Below are 20,005 nucleotides of genomic sequence, written 5' to 3'. Positions count from 1 at the left end.
GAGTTTCGGCCTGTCTCATTGGGTGAGACCCAGTAGTGATGAAACGGCCAGTGATATAGTCAGAGAACCAGGATGACCTGGGGAAAGAGGTTGGTTTTTCAAAGGAACAACAGCATAAAATTCACATGATTCTTGTCAGTTTCATAGCTGCCCAGCTGGGTTTTGAATGGCAGCAATGAAACTGACCAGAGTCTTGCTAATTTCTCCTTGCTGCTGCTTGGCACAGCTGAGAGCAGTAGAAGTACAGGTACTGGAGCTGGCAGGGTACAGGGTAAGGAAGACAGCACTGCAGTTGGTTTGCACTCTGTTCATATCTGGAAAATTTTCTTATTTTTCAAAACCTTAAATTCTGCTGATACTGTTGGATTAGGTTCCTGTGCTTGCCAGGGAAAAGCTTCCCACTCGTCATTGATTGATAGATTTTTTTTTTTTCAAGCTGTGCTTAGATTTTTGAAAAGTAAGAAAAGAATAAAAAGGCTCCCCCTGTCCACAAGACTCTCAAATATGAGGAAAGCTGTTTTGGTTTCACCAAGTATGACCCCAAAGAAACTCTGTGTTTCTGAATCAGGTTTCATGGTTTCGTAAACAAGTACCTAACCTTGACCTTGCAGTAGCCTCCTGCTTAAAAAACAACAAAACCAAACCAGTTTTGCTCTTTAAATTGGACAGCTCTGAAAGAAGCCATTGATGGAAAAGATAAAATCGGCTTTCAGAAGGTGAAACTACGATTTAGTTGTAAGAAGAGACTTGAGGTCTAAAGACTTGAGAATGGGGAAAAAAGTTCTGTTGCAAGGAACTATTTGTATGATGCGTCAGTCGATAACTCTCTTATCAGAAATCATCTTATAATTAGTTACATAGTAGAAAGACGAAGCTTTTAGGTTAAACTGTGTGCCAACTTCATTGCACAGTTGATCTTCTTAGCCTTTTCCTTTAACAATGAGAATTGGAGAGGATACTACGTGCAGCATCATCTAATATAAATGACAAATATTTCAATAGATTTTCCAAAAGAAAAGAAGTCAGACAAGTTGTATGCAAATTATTTATATAATGCCCCCTTTGTGGTGGGTTTACACATAGATCAGAAGAGAAATATTTGTACAAATGACTAGTTGTGGTAATAAGATGCTGACCGAAGAAAGGATGTCGTATCTAGATGACTGATTTTAATAACGGCTACATTGAGCATTAGCCTCAGAACGAAAAGTGTGGGATTCATTTCAGAATGGGGACCTGATGGTCAGTCTAGGGGAAGAGTTGTGTAATTACATACAAATCTTTCTCTTAGAGTACAGTCATTACCACCAAAAAAATAAAAAGGTATGTCCCACTCTAAAAAGTGTAACCAAAAAAAAAGTCCTGTTGAAAGAACTTCCCTGTGCTGACTTGAATCTGGAGAGACATTCTAGTTCTTATTAACTCACAGGGCATTCTGCATACTCCTAGTTAAGTGCTCTTGCATGAGTTCATTTCCAGTAGCTGAAGTGAAGTAAAGCAGACACAGTCTTTCATCAGATTGTAATACCAGAATCAGTCAACATACCTTTTAAGATGGACTATGCCAAATAAATACATTAAAAAAGGATTTCCATTGATCTGAGGACACTTCCAGTCTTTACCATCTATCATTCTATTCCCCAAGCCAGCTGCTGGAAAAAGAATTCGGGCTCTCTTAATGTTGTCAGTCAATACACACTATGTCTAGATCGTGCGTTTCTTAAACCAATCTTGGGCACTATGAGGTTTCTATAAGGTTGCTGCTTAGATACTCATTTTTAAAGCATTCTTCTAGGAAAGAAGAAACTTGAGGTCTGCTTCCAAAGTTCATTCCACGGAGGCAATAGGCAGGAACGAAATCTTCTGCAGAATCAGGGAAGGTGGAGCGCGGTAAGAGGTAGCTCTCGCTGCCGCTTCTCTAAGCATTGTTTGTAATGCAGATGGGTGAACTGGTAGGTTGGCTCAAGTGGTCTTTGAGTTTAGCGTTCTAGTCGCTCTTTTTTTCCTACGGTAAGCACCCACCTTTTCACCCCGTATTTGCTACGTTCACTTGTACCCATTTCCGCCCTGGCAGTGGCTTTAAAAGGGGCTGCAGCCTTTTTGTTCTAGCTCACGTGACCTACTATGTGGATGCAGTGGAAAGGACTGCAGCGAAAATCACCATAGAGGTGACAGCGCTTGAACAGAGGTGTTCACGGATACAGCTTTTGGCTGCAAAATGTTCAGTGCTGTGATTCCTAAAGGATTTTCTTCTCCTCTTTCTTCCCCCAGGGAGAGACTTCTGCAGGCTTATGGTGAATAGTGGGAATCCTTGAGTCAAAAACCTAACCTTGACCTCTTTATCCTTTCATCAGTCTTCCTCCAGCCTTAAGCAGTGCAGAGCCATCTATCTATGCCCTGCCCACCTTGCTTCAGAACGGGACCCATCTCCATCGCATCCAAAAAACCAAAAATAAATTCAATACGTTTCTCCCTTGTCACGGAAAATCAGAACACGGTACTGATGATGCGTGGTGTACGGTAGCTTAGGGTGGTTGTAAAACATCCATGTAACAAAGGCAAAATTTGAGCACTTATTGTATTGTCTCATATTGTAGTGATCCTTAACTACTCCTGACAGCTGCTTTGACCGAGCTCCTGCCGAGTAGTGAAATGTTCCTCTTGTACGTGCTGCAGAATGTACAGTAGAAGCCCTCGGGTGCTTGTCTTTGGGAGAGTTTGGAGCTCTACTTCAAAATGTGCCTTTTCCCCCGAGCTGTTGGCATGGTGATCTGGTTGTGGTGGATCACAGTTCAGATCCTTCGGTCACAAGTTCCTGCCGTTGTCCTGTGCTCAGCTCCTGAAGGACAAATGCTCAGGGCAACATGGATGGACTGCCAAAGGAGCAGCATCCATATTGCCATAGGATGGCAAGAGGGAAGATCCACATGATGGAAGGCCTTTGAGTGAGGGGCAAGTAGCAGGGTGACCCTGAAGAAGAAAGTGTGAGTAAAAGACCAGTTGAAATAAAGACTTCTGTGCAAGGTTAGCATCCCTGCTGTTTAATACAGCCCAGCTCTCCTTGCTTGTCATCACACAGAGTTGGAGAATTTTTATCTCCACGTCTGGTTTCTTTCATAGCCGTAGCAGCCACGGTTGTAACGAGGAGAATAAACAGGACACTCGCAGCCACTCGTACATAAAAGCTTGTGTTCATAAAACATACCTTGTAAAAATGTAATATAAACAAGATCTTGGCTCTTGCACCCATTTTGTACAATATTGCCATCATGAATATCCGAACAGAGTGAGTTGCCAGGCCTGAGAACCAGACTTGCATCTGTATTGCTTCTCACTTCCACACTGAGTGGAACTTGTTCATAGTGTGGCCTGGGCGCCTTCACCCGCAGGTATTAAGTGATTCAGTTCTGGGAGTCATGCCCAAAAGACACTGGCAACACCTTAACAGGCAATAACTTTTGTGTTATAATGGAGGGGAGGGTGCAATGGAGAAGCAAAATCTTAGAGGAGGGGAAAACCTAACAAATAGGGTCCTGTCTGCCCCCCCCCCCAAACTCTCAGGCAATGTGTAGGCTTTACCTCTTCAGAAAAGTGGAAAGGAAATAGAAGTCTTGCACTTTCTATTGCAGGACATAGGCCAAGGGTGTGGGCCATAATGAGAGAGGCCTTTTGTTGGGAAAGATTCCGCCCACTATGAACATAATTTGGTATGGACCATTTGTTCCAAACCAGGCCTGTTAATTGTGGTGGCAGAACATATAGTAGAACCGGAGGTGAACCATAGGATATGCTGTTTCTATGTCTCGGATGGCTCTGAAAGCTTGCAGCAAAATATTGACGTGCCCAGGTGTATTTTTATTGTCGGCATTGATGGCCTGCCCATCATTGTCATGTCTGAGTGCCTGATTAAAGAGATGAGTTGGGCTGGATATCTCTGCAGGATTCTGCACTTTTATGCCTTGTTTTTGCAGTAGCTAGTTTTTCATTTTACTCATCCAGGTCCACCCATCTCATCTGCTATCCTCTTTCTGTGGGAAATTCTAATGGGATAACACAATAAACGGAACATAGATATGAAGATTATTTGTGGGCAAAACCCCCTGAGTCCTTGCTGTCATACTCTGAACTAATTCCAAGTGAGGGAAGAAGTTGTATACCAGTATAATTAAGTGCACATACATGTATTTCTGTTGAGCTCAGGATTCATTCTTCACATGCCTCGTATCAAGGTACAAAAAGGATTACCTTTCAGGCTTTTATTATTTCAATGGTAAAAGGTATTTGCCCACATCCTGTAAAGGTGCCGCTGGGTTTGTGACCATATCAGTGTGTGCTAAATGCACGAGGAGCGGTTGGTTACGAGATGGGATTGGTTTGAGAATGCTCCGAACATTGCCAGTGAAGAGTGGCCTAGAGTTCAAACTGTAAATCACACCTCTAGAGCAAAAACGGTGTGTCGTTTGTGCAGGAAACTGGGTAACAGCCGTGATAGATTGCCAGACTTCTCCGTTCACTGGGGACTGTGGAGGGGACTAAATATAACTACCCCCCTATGACCCACACCTCTTCTGTAGTAATGGGATCAGAAGAGTGAAAGGTGTTCCTCAGATTGTAGCCCCTCATTAATGAAACAAATTTCCACCCCACGTTGGAGGTGGCAAGATGAGTCTGTTGGATTGGTGGTCTTATGCCGGCTTAAAAAACCCCCAAAACATTTTGTAAGATTTGTTCGCAGAGTTGTTTTAAATTTGTGTAATTAACTAATATTTTTAAAAAATGTTCAGTGGAGGGTATCGGATTCCACCACTACCTCAGTTTTGTGGAGGGCTGAAGCCAAAAGCCTTGATTCTTCACCATTTGGGAAGTTAGTATGCTGTCTACCTATAGTTCATGATTTGTGCAGTTTTTATTGGAAATTTTAGATTTAAAATGTAATGCAGATCAGGAAAACATTTGATTTTTAAAAATTTCTAAGGCAATTTAAAAAACTTAATATAATAGTTTCAAATTTTCCCTTTGACATTTAATTGGCTCATAGCCAAACTGGTTATTTTAAACAATGTTTTGTTCTCCAAATCACAGTCATCAGACTTGCCACACCTGTTCTGAAGGCATCAATCTGTTATTTTGGGTTCCATGTTGCTGAATTGGTAAAGATTAGACTAAGGAGATTTGAAATTAAGGGGAAAATAATTAGAAAATCGTGGACAAAACACTTGGATGAAAACTAATGGTGAAATTGCCATTTGAAAGAAATTTTGAGTTCATTTTCCCCTTGTTAAGTTACATTTTAGCCTAACAGCAGGAAAATAAAAGTAAACTTAAGAAAATGCAAATAAATGTTACTCTTTAAAACTGGTTAAAAGCCGATTTTTGTAAGTTGCATTGTCCACTGGTTGCATACACGCTTCTTATTGTGCCATGACTATATTCAATGTTGTTATTGTAATGTAAACATTTGTTTTCTTTAGGTAAACAAACATTAAAGATATTTGATGGGAATGATGCAGTAAAACGCAATCAATTTCGACTGATTTCCGTTCCAAGGATTGCAAAAAGTGAGGAGGTTGTGGTAAGAGACTCTCAAATGGATAACGACTTTGATAGATTACGTTGGCCTCCAGCTATCCCAGGATACCATGATTGACAAATGTAATGCATCTCACAACGCCGATGACAAAACCTGCTTGTTACCCTAGCTAGAATATTAGAACATAATTTGGTTCTATCCAGCACTGTTGATATTCCTGGTACTTCTGACCATTTTATGAGGTACTGATGTAGATATGCAGACTGCGGAGACTTCATAGATGTATGCAACAACCATTATGTGTTAAGCTGTAACTCGCCTATCCTGTCGAACATTCAGATGTGGTTTTAGTGATAGCTGGGATATTGGCTGGTATACCAGAGTTACTAATGAGCTCCCTATTCGTCTCTCTAAATACATAGTATTTAATGATTTTAACTTCAGTCTGGACAAACCCCAGAGGGTTACACGTACATGAAACAAACTATTTCTTAAGACTGCTGCTTATGTCCATTTTTCTGTTTACCAAACAAGGCGTACTAAAATTGTGGTTGAATTAAAAACCCAATGCTCTGCAGAATGAGGGAAAAGACAGAGTGGTAGGTGCTCTTCCTGTGATAGATGCAGGGTGGGAACCTATATAGAATATTACCAACGTTTTTCAGCTTCAGTCAGGAAATAACTTATCATTATATACCCCCTTCTGCATTGATATTGTGCTCAAAATTAACTGAAATTTTGAAAATTTCTCTTGATGATCCACATCCAAATAGTTAAAAAAAGAATATACAGTGCAAAAAAAAAAAAAGTGCTCTTTAGGATTGCTTGGTATTTTTCAAACGTAATGATTTTGGCTGTCGTCTTCTCCCAAATAAAAGAAATTCCTAGTTCACAAAAAGTGCCATCCTGGGACATATTTGCTCCAGGGTCTGTGGTGGCCGAAGGTGATGCAGGCTGTGATAGAATGTCTCTAGTTTTGAAATTGGGCTGTAATGGCACAGGATGGCTACAGAGTTCCCTATGCTGCAGGTGGAGTGGTCTTTACCTGGCCAGGAGAGCCCCAAAGAGGGTGAGTTGGACCTGGGGAACAGAGTGGCTGCGAAGCAGGGATGCTTAGGGCATCCGGGGCTTAAAGTGATCTCTGATTTAAACCTGGATCAAAGGCAGGGAACGCAGAGAAGTACAACCTACCTCTCCGTACCAGCATGAATCCTGAAGCTGCGTGTCTATTGCGGCTCACTACGTTTATATTAAAAGGATACATCGATCAAAATTGCCATCGCTTGACAAAAATACTCCAGGCACCAACAAAAATCTCTATATTTGGATTCTGGTGAGAAATTTCCACTCGTGTTTTTACATCACTAAAACTTCGTTGCGAAACCATGTGCTTATTTTCGATAGTGGCCTGTTGGCTGTTTTTATGTTCCCTTAAAAGAATCTTTTAGAGTAAGTGAACTGACTGCATTTCATAACTGTGTCCCAGCCAGACATCCGTGCCCATTTTCAGAGGCGGGCGACTCACTGTCTTTTCTGTGCTGTTGTAGGAGGCAGCGCTGAGGGCATACTACGTAAACGATGATCAGCAGCACTATGAGCTCCAGACATTTTCTCAGCAGACCTTGTTTTCTGATGACATCATCAACAGGAATGATGCCACTGAAGAAACCAGCCCAGGTCCAGTGTTCAGAGAGGCGGCTCCCGAAGCTTGGATCATCAGAGCCAAATCTAAGGATCACGAAGTAATAAGAATTTATCCCGGTTGGCTGAAGTGAGTGATTTCCTTCTTTTTGCAAGGTTACTCCGCTCAGCCAATTGTGCCTTTTGTTGTGGCCAGGAAAATGTGTTGCAGTCGTTAAAGTTGCACGAGGGTAAAGGAGCACAAAATCCACTACATTGCAAGGATCTGTGTTGGTGTAACAGATATTTCTTTTTTTAGCTTTCATTTTTCTTCATTTCTAGACTCTGACATTAACTATTACATTGATTTAGCCCCCAGTCATGCACGCTTAAGAGTCAACAGGTGCCTTTGCATGATCTGGACAGATCCTGCATCTTTGTTTAGTTGTAGCACGTTAATCCAAGGAAACATAACTTTTTAAGCAAATTGTATCCGTGTACAAATGATGAGTAGAAGCTTTCTTGTGAGAGCTTCATATTTTTTAAAGGGAACGTTAAGATAAAGATATGTATGTTACATTCTTTTCCATGTTAGTAATAGATTAGATCAGGGGTCGGCAACCTTTCAGAAGTGGTGTGCCGAGTCTTCATTTATTCACTCTAATTTAAGGTTTCGCATGCCAGTAATACATTTTAACGTTTTTAGAAGGGCTCTTTCTATAAGTCTATAATATATAACTAAACTATTGTTTAGCCGGTAGCCAGGACCCGGACAATGTGAGTACCACTGAAAATCAGCTCGTGTGCCGCCTTTGGAATGCGTGCCATAGGTTGCCTACCCTTGGATTAGATGATTAAAACAGTTTTTTTTTTTTTAAAATCTTATTTATTTTTTACTACTGAAACTGTTTTGCATTTTATTCACCCTCCACAATGAAATAAGACTGATCAGTTTATAGTCACTTTCGTTTTATAGTTCCATCTTTCATCCCAAAGGTTCCCAAATTGTTTGAGTTGTGTGTCTGTCCTTGCTGCTGAGATTGCCAACTCGGTCCCAGTTGTATTGACAAAAACTTTAGTCCATAGTCCTGCAAGTGGGACTGCTCGGACAGAGACCCATGGGTTTCAGTGAGTCTTCATACAGGCCTACTTGTGTGAAGTCACCAGCAGTATAGAGGCGTCAGTAACTGGTCTCCGGGATAGTCGGTTCCCACCTGTCCAATGTGAGTGGGACTGAGGCTTGTGGACAGCTTAATTTTATCAGCTGGTAACAAGTTTTTTACTGAATGGGGCTGAATTGTAACTGGGATCTTAGAGTAGGAGCTCTCCAGATCCTGGTACAATCTCCTGAGCTAATCCATCTGCATAAGTGATTTTAATTTTAAATATATATTTTTTTGTCTAGAGTGGGAATGGCATATATCTCTCTACGAATAGATAAGGAAAGCACCACCCAGACAGTAATTAAAGAAGTTCTCCGGCTATTAGGACGGCAGGTAAGCAATATAAAGCTCATCAGCATTTCTTTGTGCTTCGTATGAACTATCCTAACAGTTCATTCAAAAGAAAAAGCATATTTACAAAAATGTATATATTACTTTCCCTCTACCAAATAGTCTTCTTAATGCTCAGCGAATGATAACTCCTGCCTTGCGTGGTGCCAAATTGCGGGTAAAACATTACCTGAGCATAATAAAAAAGACCCACAAGGTGGGTGGGGTAATATATTTTATTGGACTGACTTCTCTTGGTGAGAGAGCTTTCTGACACGGCTACTGCACTGCATAATACAACAGACTGAATAGCTCTATACTGAAAGCCTCCTCCATTTCTTATGGGCCAAGCAAATTTACTCATGCAAAGAGGAGAATTCTCAATCTAGAGCATACGGCTTTTGTGCTTCTGTATCTCTTGAATATTGAAATCAGGCTGATACGCAAGATCAAGTCCTGGTGGAACTGGAGAAAACCTTACATTCTTTTTTGAGTGTCTTCTGCATTGTCCCGCTCGTGGGATGTGCTGACGAGTGCAGGTCAGATGGTGGAACCTTCTCATAACAGGGCCTGTTGGCACGCTCATGCTTCTCTCCTGTCCCTCCCATCTGCATTCCTGAATGTGCTGAGGCCAAGACGATAAAATGGGACGTGGCACCCTCGGCTGCCTTAGCATCTTCTATCCACAGCAACAGATGGATGTACACCTTTTGGGTTCCTTTGGTGCCAGATTCTTCGCTTAGAAGATCGTGGTGCCTTAGTTTACTGTTTCATAGTTAGTGTTAGACTTAGGATAAGTTAACTGTCAAGTTTTATTTTTAGTATAGTTTAGAGAGAGCTGTTTGATTCCATTTACTGGTTCCATGGCAGACCGGAAGTTGAAGAGACCAGGCTTTCAAAGGTGCAGCTCTTGTCCAGCAATCTTCCTGGCATGGCTGCTCATAATAGCGGTTTGTTGAGCACTGATGTACTTCGTGATGCTCTGTCTGCAGCGTATTCAACGCGAGAGCATGCAAGGAGTTCCAGAACAGGCTGAAAGCCCTACTGTTTGAAGAAGGTTTGGCTGTGAAGCCCCTTGGAGATGGTATCTCTTCAGGGTTCTGATCAGAAGGTGAAAAGTCCAATATCTGTTCTGGACACCTCTGGGTCTCAGAAAAAGGCCACAAGGCAGAAAGGTCCGTCTCTGAAATTTTGTTAGGAATGCTGTTTGCAAAGATTGATATAACTCCGTTATAATTTTTTTGTTTCCTAATTGGCCAGTTGCCATCACATCTAATAAAGTTCACTTTCTGTATAAACTAGAAAGTTAAGAAGCATAATGCCTGACTTGAAAGTCGGGTACCAGGGGAGAGTGGGCCAGTTAAAATTAGTTTTGATCTCTAAATAAGTTAAAAGAATTGCTTTACCCAATAGCTGGCCAACTGGGTGTATTCCATAGCGCTCTCAATGTTTGAAGCTCTCTGTGTTTGCTATTTGGGTTAAGATCCGGATTATTTGCAATGGGTGGTGTTGGCAAGGGAAAAGAGTTTATTTTACCTATAGTTCTATTCCAAACCTATAGAATAGCCTTTGCTAAAGGATGTATGCAAAATTCTGGTAGACGAACAGTGTTTTCACTGCTGCAATTTTCTTGTTCAATAAAGCTCCAGTGTTAGACTGGATTAGCGTGCCCCCAGTCCACTACGGCTTTGAGCTGGCTGGCTTGATAGTACCATAGAAATTTCGGAACAGCTGGTCCACCTTGTTTAATGGGTTTGTACAAAGTATCTGCTTCCACTCTTGATTTTCTTATTCCATAGACATTCTAACATCACCCTCTGTATTCCTGCTAGGGTTTTATCTGAGATAATGGCGGAAAATTTTGACACAAGAAAATTATCCTTGCCAGAATATTTGTTTTGACTGTGGCTATTCTCCTTGACCAAGGAATTGCATACATCCCTCAGCACTCCAGATCTTTGTTCATGTGCTAAAGTAGTAGTTTGAAGATTAAATCCTAGAGCCCTTCTAGGGTGTTTGAGATTTGAATTCCCAGGTATTTTATATAATTTGTTGCCCCTTTATACCCAAATGTTTTCTGAAGGAGTGACGTCTCAGAGTCTGGCAAATTGTATATTTCAGATTTGCCTTAATTCACTTAAAATCCAGATGCTTTCCCAACATCCTGGATTTCTTTAGAAACTAATTTTAGGGAAATATTTGGTTTAGATAAAAAATTACGTCATTCGCATATAATGCTGTTTTCTGATGTGTTCCTGCAAGATTTAGTCCTCTGATCGATCCATTGTCCCTTATCCTCTGGGCAAAAGACTTGATGGCCAGTGCAAAAAGTAAAGGAGACAACGGACATCCCTGCTTAATCCCTCTGTGTAACTGAAACTGGAGATTTAACCCCATTAACTCGCAAAGCTGCATTTGGGCTGCTGTGAAGAGCATTATCCATTAGAGGAATCGGAGGCCAAAGTCCATTTGGGACAGAATTTGAAACAAAATGTTCCATTCTATTCTATCGAAGGCTTTCTCTGTGTCTAATGATAACAAGGGGTTTGTATCTTTTAACAGTGATATGGGCATATAGGAAGTGCGGAAGAAAAAGTCTTTTCCATTGTTAGGGAGAACCACCACAGTAGCTTCTTTCATAGTTTGTGGAAGTTCCTCCCCTAGGTGCTTCTCAAGGGACCCACTAATACCTTCTTAAATATCTTGCAAAATTCAGCTGGAGAGCCATCGGGTCCTAGAGTTTTAGCACTTTTCTTCCTTGCAGTTGCCTCTAGGATTTCTTCTTCTGTTATTTTTTTAATTTAAAGTGTCTTATCTTTGGCAAGCCTGCTACTTCCAGATATTTCTGAATAATTTCAGAGCCCGGAGTATCTGAGGTATAGAGATTTTTATCGGCAGCAAAAGTAACCCATATGTCATTAGTGAGTGTAACTATCTTTTGCTGATTGTCCATCCCACCTATCAAATATTACTCCCACTGGTTCATGATCTGACCATGTAATATTGCCAATTTCTGCAGATTTTGTCTGCTTCATTAAGGATTTAGAGATTAACGTTACATCTCTTCTAGTATAGAACTGATGATGGCGTGACTAAAATGTGTAATCTCTTTCCCCGGAGAGATTGAATTGTTGGCCCAGCGACTTCAGTGCCGCACCTGCTTCCCTGTCCCTCTTGTGTTTTTTATCAGATCTGTCCTAGTAAGTGTGCAATTGACGTCTCCTCCAAGTGTAATTCCCTCTTTCCCCAAAGTGTTGCCATGTTTTAAAGAAGTCACTGGAGGATTTTAAGAACAGTTTGGACAAACACTTGTCAGGGATGGTCTAGGTTTACTTGGTAATGCATCTGTGCAGGGGGGCTGGACTAGATGACTTCTCAAGGTCCATTCCAGCCCTACATTTCAATGACTATTTGGTGGAAATATGCAGTCCTGGAGCTAGAATGAAAATTCTGACAGCTTCACTAGTTTCCAAAAGTTCAATCCCTTCACGGTAGTGTGTAGTTCTCTGGTTAGCAGCTGTTGTCACATCTCCTGGAGTTCATGAAACTCTGGAGAATTCATACTATTGCGTCCTCTGAGAGAGCTCTCTACGTAGCTCTTGGTTTTGGCTAGTTTGAAACACTATGTACATGTGCCATATACGTTTCCATGGGCAGGAGTGTCTATCCCCTTAGCAGGGGGAATTCTGACTCATGTGAAAGCTCCTGTACAATGTTTCTCATCTCCAGCAGGGCAGATGCATCTGTGCATCAACTGGTGATCGATGATTCTCCAAAGTTTGTGGATGTTGAAGTCCTTCTATGAGAGATTCCAAATGCCCTCAGCCTTAATACATAAAGTGAACCTAGGGATTTTAGTTAGGGATTTTGTCACTTCCTAGTCAAGACCTGTTAGAAAGGTAGCATGTCCCCAAAGTTTCATGACCTGTTCCACTAGAGTAATAGTAACACTGAATGTTTGCTTTCACCAGTCCCGTGTAGCAGATGTGTCTAGGACAGTGTTGGACAATCATATTATTAATTTTTTTAATAATAAGGATACCCCAGCTGTTTTAATCTGATATTCAGGTTTTTAGCTGCCCATTCTGGTGTGTGTACGGGGTGTTCCTCTTCTATTCTGAATGAATGATTCTAGGCAAGGACTAAGGGGTATGTAGATAAGATTCCTCCTCCTCCCCCATCATAATGTGTCAAGACTTTAAACAGTCCCATGTTCATGCAGTAGTGTTTTGCTCCAAGAGTATGGATCTGTGGTGTCAACAGCTGTTAGATAATTAATATAACTTGTTAGTGAAGTCTGCTTCCACTGGTTGGCCTGATGGGCCATTTGTGAGAGCTGTGTACCATTCCCCATTCTGCTCCCTTTGGCGAGATCATCCGTGTGGAAATGTTCTAATAGCCCCATCGGCTGCTGAGTGGGGAGAGTTAACTGTACTATTCAGCAGTTGTCTGTCCAGTTGATTTATGGGTTGCGTTGGTAGCTAAGAAATGGGGAAGTTTGAGGCTTTGTGTGGGAGAGACCACGGAAATGGAAAGGGAAGGTTTTTCCAGAGAAGGAAAAGTACAATTCAGTATCTTCCATTGTGGTTTTCTTCTGTGGGTGGAAAAAGACAAACTTTTGAACTCCACAGAGCTCTTCTTGAGGCTTTGACCCGAAGAAGAGCTCTGCGGAGCTCCAAAGCTTTTCTCTTCCAGTAAAAGATATTACCTCACCCAGCTTGTGTCTCAAGTTAATTTAAGGTATTTAATTTTCTCGTTCCTGATAATATTATAATCTAACCACTGAAAGAATACAAAACTCTGGCAAATTTATTACTTATTAAAATGTACATCTAAATGTGTTGTCTCTTGGCAGTCGGAATGCCTCCAGAATTTCAAACTTCTAGAAGTACTTATGGCCAGTAAGCAAGGTAAATCCAGCGTTATTTGCTTTTCTATTCCAATGAATAACTGTAGTTGAGTCCTGTAGTATTCATTTATGTATTTTAATGTTAATACATCCATATTTAATTTTTACAGTTGATCCTCCAATAACTGACAGATACTTGGTGTATAATTATGCTGAAAAATGTTGAAATATTGAATCAGAAATGCTTTTTTTTTTAAATTGTCACCATAAATTTTGTGTTTAGTACTTTACTCTCCCTTCTTTGTACTAAAAGAAAGCATATGGCAAGGTTGTGTTTTCCGAAGAGATGTGCAAATATGAGATTTTTCAGGTTAGTGGCCAAACCAAAAAAATTATGGAGGGGCGGGGAAATCAGTTCAAGTCTAACCAAAATGGAGTTTTGTTTTGATATTTTCCCTCCTCCCCCCGACGAAAAGCAAAAGTTGAAAAAATAGTTTTGGGTTGAAAGTTTTGTTTTGTTTTTGAAGGCTTTATTTTTTTTTTAAAGAAAATAGTGAAATTCCAAAACAAAAAGTTGAAACATTTCATTTCAGAAATGCTGAAACAAACTCTTTTGAAGTTACTTACAATTTTTATTTGACCGAAACAATTTGCTGACATTGACCTGAATTTGTTAATTGTTTTGGTTGACGCCAATCTGCATTTTTTCAGTGGAAAAAATTATTTGCATGAGAAATGTCACCCAGCTGTCTAATTTTCTGATGCATACTTACCTACTGGTGAAAAGGACTGGTTTTTTGGGAGATGCCCTTTGAAGGCAGCTGTTACTTAATTGGGGTCAATAACTTTGCTATTAAAGCAGATCACACACAGGCCGGTGCAAAGAAGCTTTTCGGTGCTGCTGTTTGGCTATATCTATTCCATGAATAAACCAAGAATTTGAGTTCAGGGACACGTAGGGCCGGATGCTCGGGTCCCTATAGCGGCTGTGTTGCTCTGGTTGGAGGGACGGCCTGGTGGTGAAGAGGCTAGACTGGGACTCCTGATCTGGGTTCAGCCCAGTCCTGCGGGAACTCTGTGGTTGAGCCAGGAGCTAAGGATGTGTCTACACTGCCAAGAAAGGTGTTCTTACTGTGGGTTAAAGTAGCAGTGAAGACATAGCATTCAGGTTAGCAGCTCAAGTTAAAGCCTCTAGGGTTAGGTCTACAGAGCTGCGCACGGCCTAGCCTACCCAAGCGAGCGTGAATCCAGCTCGTATGGGTAGCAGTAGTAGTGAAGACAGCCCTGTGCTGGCTTCAGTGCAAGTACTACCGGTCTGGCATGGACCCTGGCTATGCATTTGGGTCACTAGCCTGAGTTGAAGCCCACGATGCACTGTCTTCACTGCTCTTGCTAGTTGCACTAGCTAGCTCGGAGAGGCTAGTACCATGCGTCGCTTTTGCTGCATAGACATACCCTAGGGGAGCTTGGAGTTGAGCTCGTGCTGCTAACCTGAGTAAAAAGCAGAGGTGCTGTGTCTTCACTGCTGTATTACAGGAGTTAGCAAACCCAAGTTCGAAACACCCCTTTTATTTTCAGGGAGATGGACCCTAAGTGACTTGCCCAAGGTGTTTCACTCTCTCTGTATTCCAGTTCCCAATCTGTACAGTGGCAGGATAAATTAAAGCGTATGAAGCACTCGAATACTCTTGGGATGGAGGCCATAGAAATACTTGGGTAGAGTTTTAACATATGATTGTAACTTTCCCTTGTTTTCTTTATAATCATGAATTATGTAATCATAAATCAAAGACTTCATCAAATTATTTCCTCACAGCGCCCTGGGAATGGGGTTTATGTTTTGTACGTTCCTTTGGCTGATGATTTGGTTTTGCAACAGTAGAGCGAAAGGGCTATTGTTTAGGGTCATGCAGAAACCGTGCATCTGTTTGCCACAATGGTAATGTATTAAAATGTTGTGGTTAGTGTTTTCTTTTTTTATCTGTCAGGATGAGTCATGTTTTTCCCAATCATCTGCTTTCAAATACAGTAATTAGTTTGTTACCAGAGTATTGTTTGGTTGTGATTAGCTGCAAAATGTTGTTATCCTTAATATATATATATATGAATAAATAAAGGGTGGGGGTACTTAAAAGCTTTGTGCAAATTAACGGAAGTGCAATTTAAATCCTCCTCAGAGTTTTGCTGCTGAATATGGCATGTAGCTTGTGGGTTCATATTTCTACTTGTGTTTAATATTAAAGAAAGTGGTAAAACGTAGGTCAAGGCATTAATTTCCCTAAAACAGTCATTTTTATTTGCTTTTGCTTTCATTTGAGTTATGTCATAATTCAGACTTTTTAAAGAAAAACACTATCGTTGCTTTTCTTTCTCTAGTTCAGCGAATGGTGCTGGATGACCAGGAGATGATCCTGAGCAGACTTAGGGACATAAGAAAGGTAAACAAGTAAAGAAATAATCAATCTGGTTTGTGCTTTCTGATCAGTTGGGGGTCATTTTTTTCTCAATTTCTGGGTAATTTTAATTTTCATTAAACTAAGAAGCTGCAGCTTCTATGTAAGCTCCTAAACAGAACAGTCAGGTTTTGGAGCGAAGTTTTTGTAATTTGTAATTCTTTCCGAGCACAAAGTTCTGGTAGCGAGTGGCATTGCTTCAGAGCTACGTCGATTTTTTTTTTTATGACATTGTGTGTTTTCCCCTGCTATATAACGTGTTGTTGTATGACTAGTTGATTTCTTTTTTCTAGACTTCAATACGTCAGATGAATCAGACAAGATTTTACATTGTAGAAAATAATAAATCTGTTGTGCGGGTAAATTTGTTTGTGGGTGGCTTGCCACCTCAGCTCTCTGCTGAAGAATACACTAACATCCTCAAGGATGACTTAGCTATCAAAAGTAAGTCAAATAGTGTTATCTTTGGACTGCAAGGACTTGATTTCACTGTCTATTCCTATGTATAGAATAACATGCTATAGTAAAATTGTGTTCCTTCTCTTTAAATTTTGCTTATGTATATTTGTGACTCCTTTGTTGGCAAATGTTGTCTTGCAAAAATCACTATTTTTTTTTTCTTGTTACGTTTTATCTGAAATAGTGACATTTTCCCTCTGCTTTTACCTTCAGAGCTCTGCAAATCTGTGGATATCCACTTTATATCCGTGGGTCATTTTTGCAAATCTGATGCGGATACAAATTTTGTATCTGCCCAGGGCTGTATTTATCTTAACATACATTTTTATTTCTTATACAGAACTGTCAGTATGTGACAGCTTGCTTTTTGTTCAGAGGATGGTCAGTAAGGCACTTGGGTTGCCTTTATATATATATTTGGTTACACTGACCTTTTTAGGTGTTTTTCTAAAAGTATTATTACTTTCTGTTTAAACGACACAGGTAATTTCTAAATGAGTGCATTCTCTTTAAAAGTAACCAGCTGAAAGTCAGTTTTTTATCAACGAATATGTAAGATTATATTAATCGTTCCCCAAGAACAGTACCTGGGATTTAACTTCCTTTAAGAAGGTAAATTGAGTGACGTTAACAGATACCTTAACGCTACCTGTCATATGGCTTGTGTGCTATATTAGTTCAAATTATGGCAACACAATTTAATTCAGAAGTGAAAAGGGGGGAGTACATTTAATAATTTTGTCTTTATTACAGCGAATATATTCTATCTACACTACTGAAAATTCACTTTGTACCTTTCTACAGTAAACAAATTTATCTTTTCATATAGCTTTTACTTTTCAAAGTTAAACACCAGGGGGAAGTTGTTTTTTACTTATACAAAGTTTGAAAAACAACCACCAACTTTTAAGGTGACTTTGGAAGAGGGAAAGTGTTAATTGGGGATGCTATCTGTTTTTTGCGATTTTAAAAAGTTTTTGATTTGAAATCAGTGCTTTTAAAATGTACTGTTCGTCTACCCGAAGTCTGAAGTACATTCTCTTTTAATCTTTGCAGCAAATCTGCTTTCTTTGAGTCATGTTTACTCAGTGCAAGGTAAGCCTCTAACATTTTAAACTGAGTTCAGTATTGTAAAAACATACCAACTTCAGAAATTCAGTCACATGCTAAAAGCTCAAACATAAAAGAATATATTAGAGATCTTATCATCTAAAGAAAAAGTCTTTAAAAATCAGATGTAAAACATCGTAGCATATTTATATAAGCCACAATACATTTTATTAGAACTTTGTTTTTTATAAGGTGGCTTCATGCTTTGTATGAATGTGATGACGTTTTCTCTGTTAAAAGTGAGTTTGGAATGTTAATTTCAAGCAGCTAAGAGAGTCAGTTGTTGCAGGCAATACCATACATCCTCTTCTCATTTTGTTCTTTTAAAAAATAAGATATTGGAATTTGTTTCTGTTGTTAAACTTAAAAAAAATGGAATTTCAAGCTCTGTGTTTCACAGATCCAGCATTTTGGTTTTAATAAGTCCACTGGAGAGGATGAGGCTAATCTGTTATCTTTGGAAAATTCTTACTTTAGTTTGTTAGATACTCTTCCACTGGACACACACGTTTTCTTTGAGATGTTGCTTTGCTACTGGTGTTAAAGAATGAGGTTTATTTCATCCTGGGGTGAAGGAAATCGGGGAAGTAAGAAACACCTCCAAAACCACTAGAACATTTAGCATCCGGAGTACTGCAACCTGACAGCTACGCATCTGTATTCTTAGTATCCTCAACCATGGAACAGAAAAGACTTCCTTTAGCTTTTATCCATCTGCCACCAAATAATGATTCATAAAAGCTTATTTTCAAATGCATTGTCCAGTCTCAATTTCAAATGACTGCAGTAGTGGGGCGTCAGTGACTTAATTTGGGAGGTTAAAGGCCTACAATACTGTGGAATAATCTTCAGAAAATGTGCCTGATATCCTGTTTAGATACTCCTTTGCCCAGTTGCATTCCACTAATCCATACCCAAAAGCCCATGTTTACTGCCAAGGTACCAGTTATACCCCTGTGGGGCTGGGAAACACGGATGTTTTCCCTCATAAAGACCATTGGAACCCCCTGGGATGTTTTTGAACAACTCCTGTCCCTTTTTTGTATTTGCAGCATGGAAAATAATTGTAGATTATGATCCTCCTCTTACCCATAGTTTGTTTTAAATCCAGTTTACATGTAGGTGTTTTACAGAGATCTCTGCTCATGAATTAATCCATGTCATCATTTTTATGGCTGTTTGAAGTTTGTTCAGTTCCTGAATATTTTTCTATTTCCGAGACTCTCTCAATGGGGTGGGAAGCTCTAGGTGGGAGTCAGACCTTCCTGGACCATGGTATGATGGCTCTTAAGAAGCAGCCAAAATTCCATAGAATTTTTTTCTTTTTCTTTTAGCCACGATACTGTTTGGCAAGCTCATAGCTAACCTGTTAGCCATCGTCCTTCCTCGTTTTGTTTGGCATTATTGGTTCCAATATTTCGTTCACACTAAACAGCTGATTTCTTTTGCCTGGATTTGTTTTCGTACTAGATGGATTTTTTCCCAACCTGCTCAGATATCTAAGCTCCTTTTGTATTCTTTCTCTGACCACTCTAATTTTTGTAACAACCCGTCAGTTTTGCCCAGCACTAGTGAGTGGATCTTTCTCAACAATGTTCCCAGGTGGCTTGGTTTGGTTTTTCCTTTCTTTTCTGTGTTGATGGATTTTTGAATTAACTACAAATAGGACTTTGCATTCTTGGCAACCAGTTTATTGCAGCGGATGACTTTCTTATATTTTCTTAAGTACCATAAAACTATTTTCTTTCCTGGTAATCTGTTTTTCCTTATCTTAACTTCATAGTAAGCTAGTTTATTTGCAACTAAAGAATCACTTAAATGCATTTGTTACAGGTGCTGTTGTACTTGAAATGTCTTGTTTTTCTGAAGCTGAAAGAATATATATGGTAGCTAAAGATACAACGGTCAATGACAAACAACTTACTGCTGCTGTGATTCCTGAAGTTCTGGTAAGATCTTTAGGTTACATCCTGTGTAAGAAAAAGTCAGACACTCTTTTGAGAGAGAGTGGAGTGAAAATTGTTTGGTATTTGAAGGGACGGGTGGGCAAAAATAGACTGAAATTGAGCTTTTGTAAACATTCGGATAAAGAATAGAGAAAGAGCCTGTATTGTATGTCCCTGATGTACATCTGTGTATGAATGGCTGCTTGTTCCGTTGATACTGATCATGAAGTGCTGAACGGTGATGTGAGTTTAGTTACAAAGCTATAAAGGAGCGAAGAGCAATTTTAATTCTTTTCCCTAAATTCTTTCCACTATCACTAAAATTTGATGGAATCCCTTTACTTTTAATAACAGTTTGCTGTAGCATCTACATTGAAGTTACTTTAGTGTTTAAACTTGGTTCCTGAATAGTTCTGGGATAGCCCCACCCACTCTTGGGTGATCTCCCCTTTGAGTGGCTGAATTCCCTTGTTTGGGAGAGGGGTGGGAGTGCACATGCACATTTACCAACTTGAACCCTGTATACTGTATTGTTGGGCTGCCTC

General features: G+C 40.0%; 1 protein-coding gene across 2 annotated transcripts in view; it reads left to right on the top strand.

Annotated features, from left to right (window-relative positions):
• DGKQ (diacylglycerol kinase theta) overlaps nucleotides 1-20,005 on the top strand; it is a 133,589-nt gene that overhangs the window by 75,432 nt on the left and 38,152 nt on the right. For both annotated transcript variants that reach the window (XM_065549786.1, XM_065549785.1), the window contains 8 exons: nucleotides 5,472-5,572; nucleotides 7,078-7,301; nucleotides 8,556-8,646; nucleotides 13,499-13,553; nucleotides 15,869-15,930; nucleotides 16,239-16,389; nucleotides 17,461-17,499; nucleotides 19,348-19,463. In XM_065549786.1, the coding sequence (XP_065405858.1) occupies nucleotides 5,472-5,572; nucleotides 7,078-7,301; nucleotides 8,556-8,646; nucleotides 13,499-13,553; nucleotides 15,869-15,930; nucleotides 16,239-16,389; nucleotides 17,461-17,499; nucleotides 19,348-19,463 (839 nt within the window). The remainder of the gene's footprint in view (nucleotides 1-5,471; nucleotides 5,573-7,077; nucleotides 7,302-8,555; nucleotides 8,647-13,498; nucleotides 13,554-15,868; nucleotides 15,931-16,238; nucleotides 16,390-17,460; nucleotides 17,500-19,347; nucleotides 19,464-20,005) is intronic.

This window comes from Chrysemys picta, chromosome 6 (assembly GCF_011386835.1).
Source record: "Chrysemys picta bellii isolate R12L10 chromosome 6, ASM1138683v2, whole genome shotgun sequence".
Lineage (NCBI taxonomy): Eukaryota > Metazoa > Chordata > Testudines > Emydidae > Chrysemys > Chrysemys picta.
This window is presented reverse-complemented; position numbering and strand designations above follow the sequence as displayed.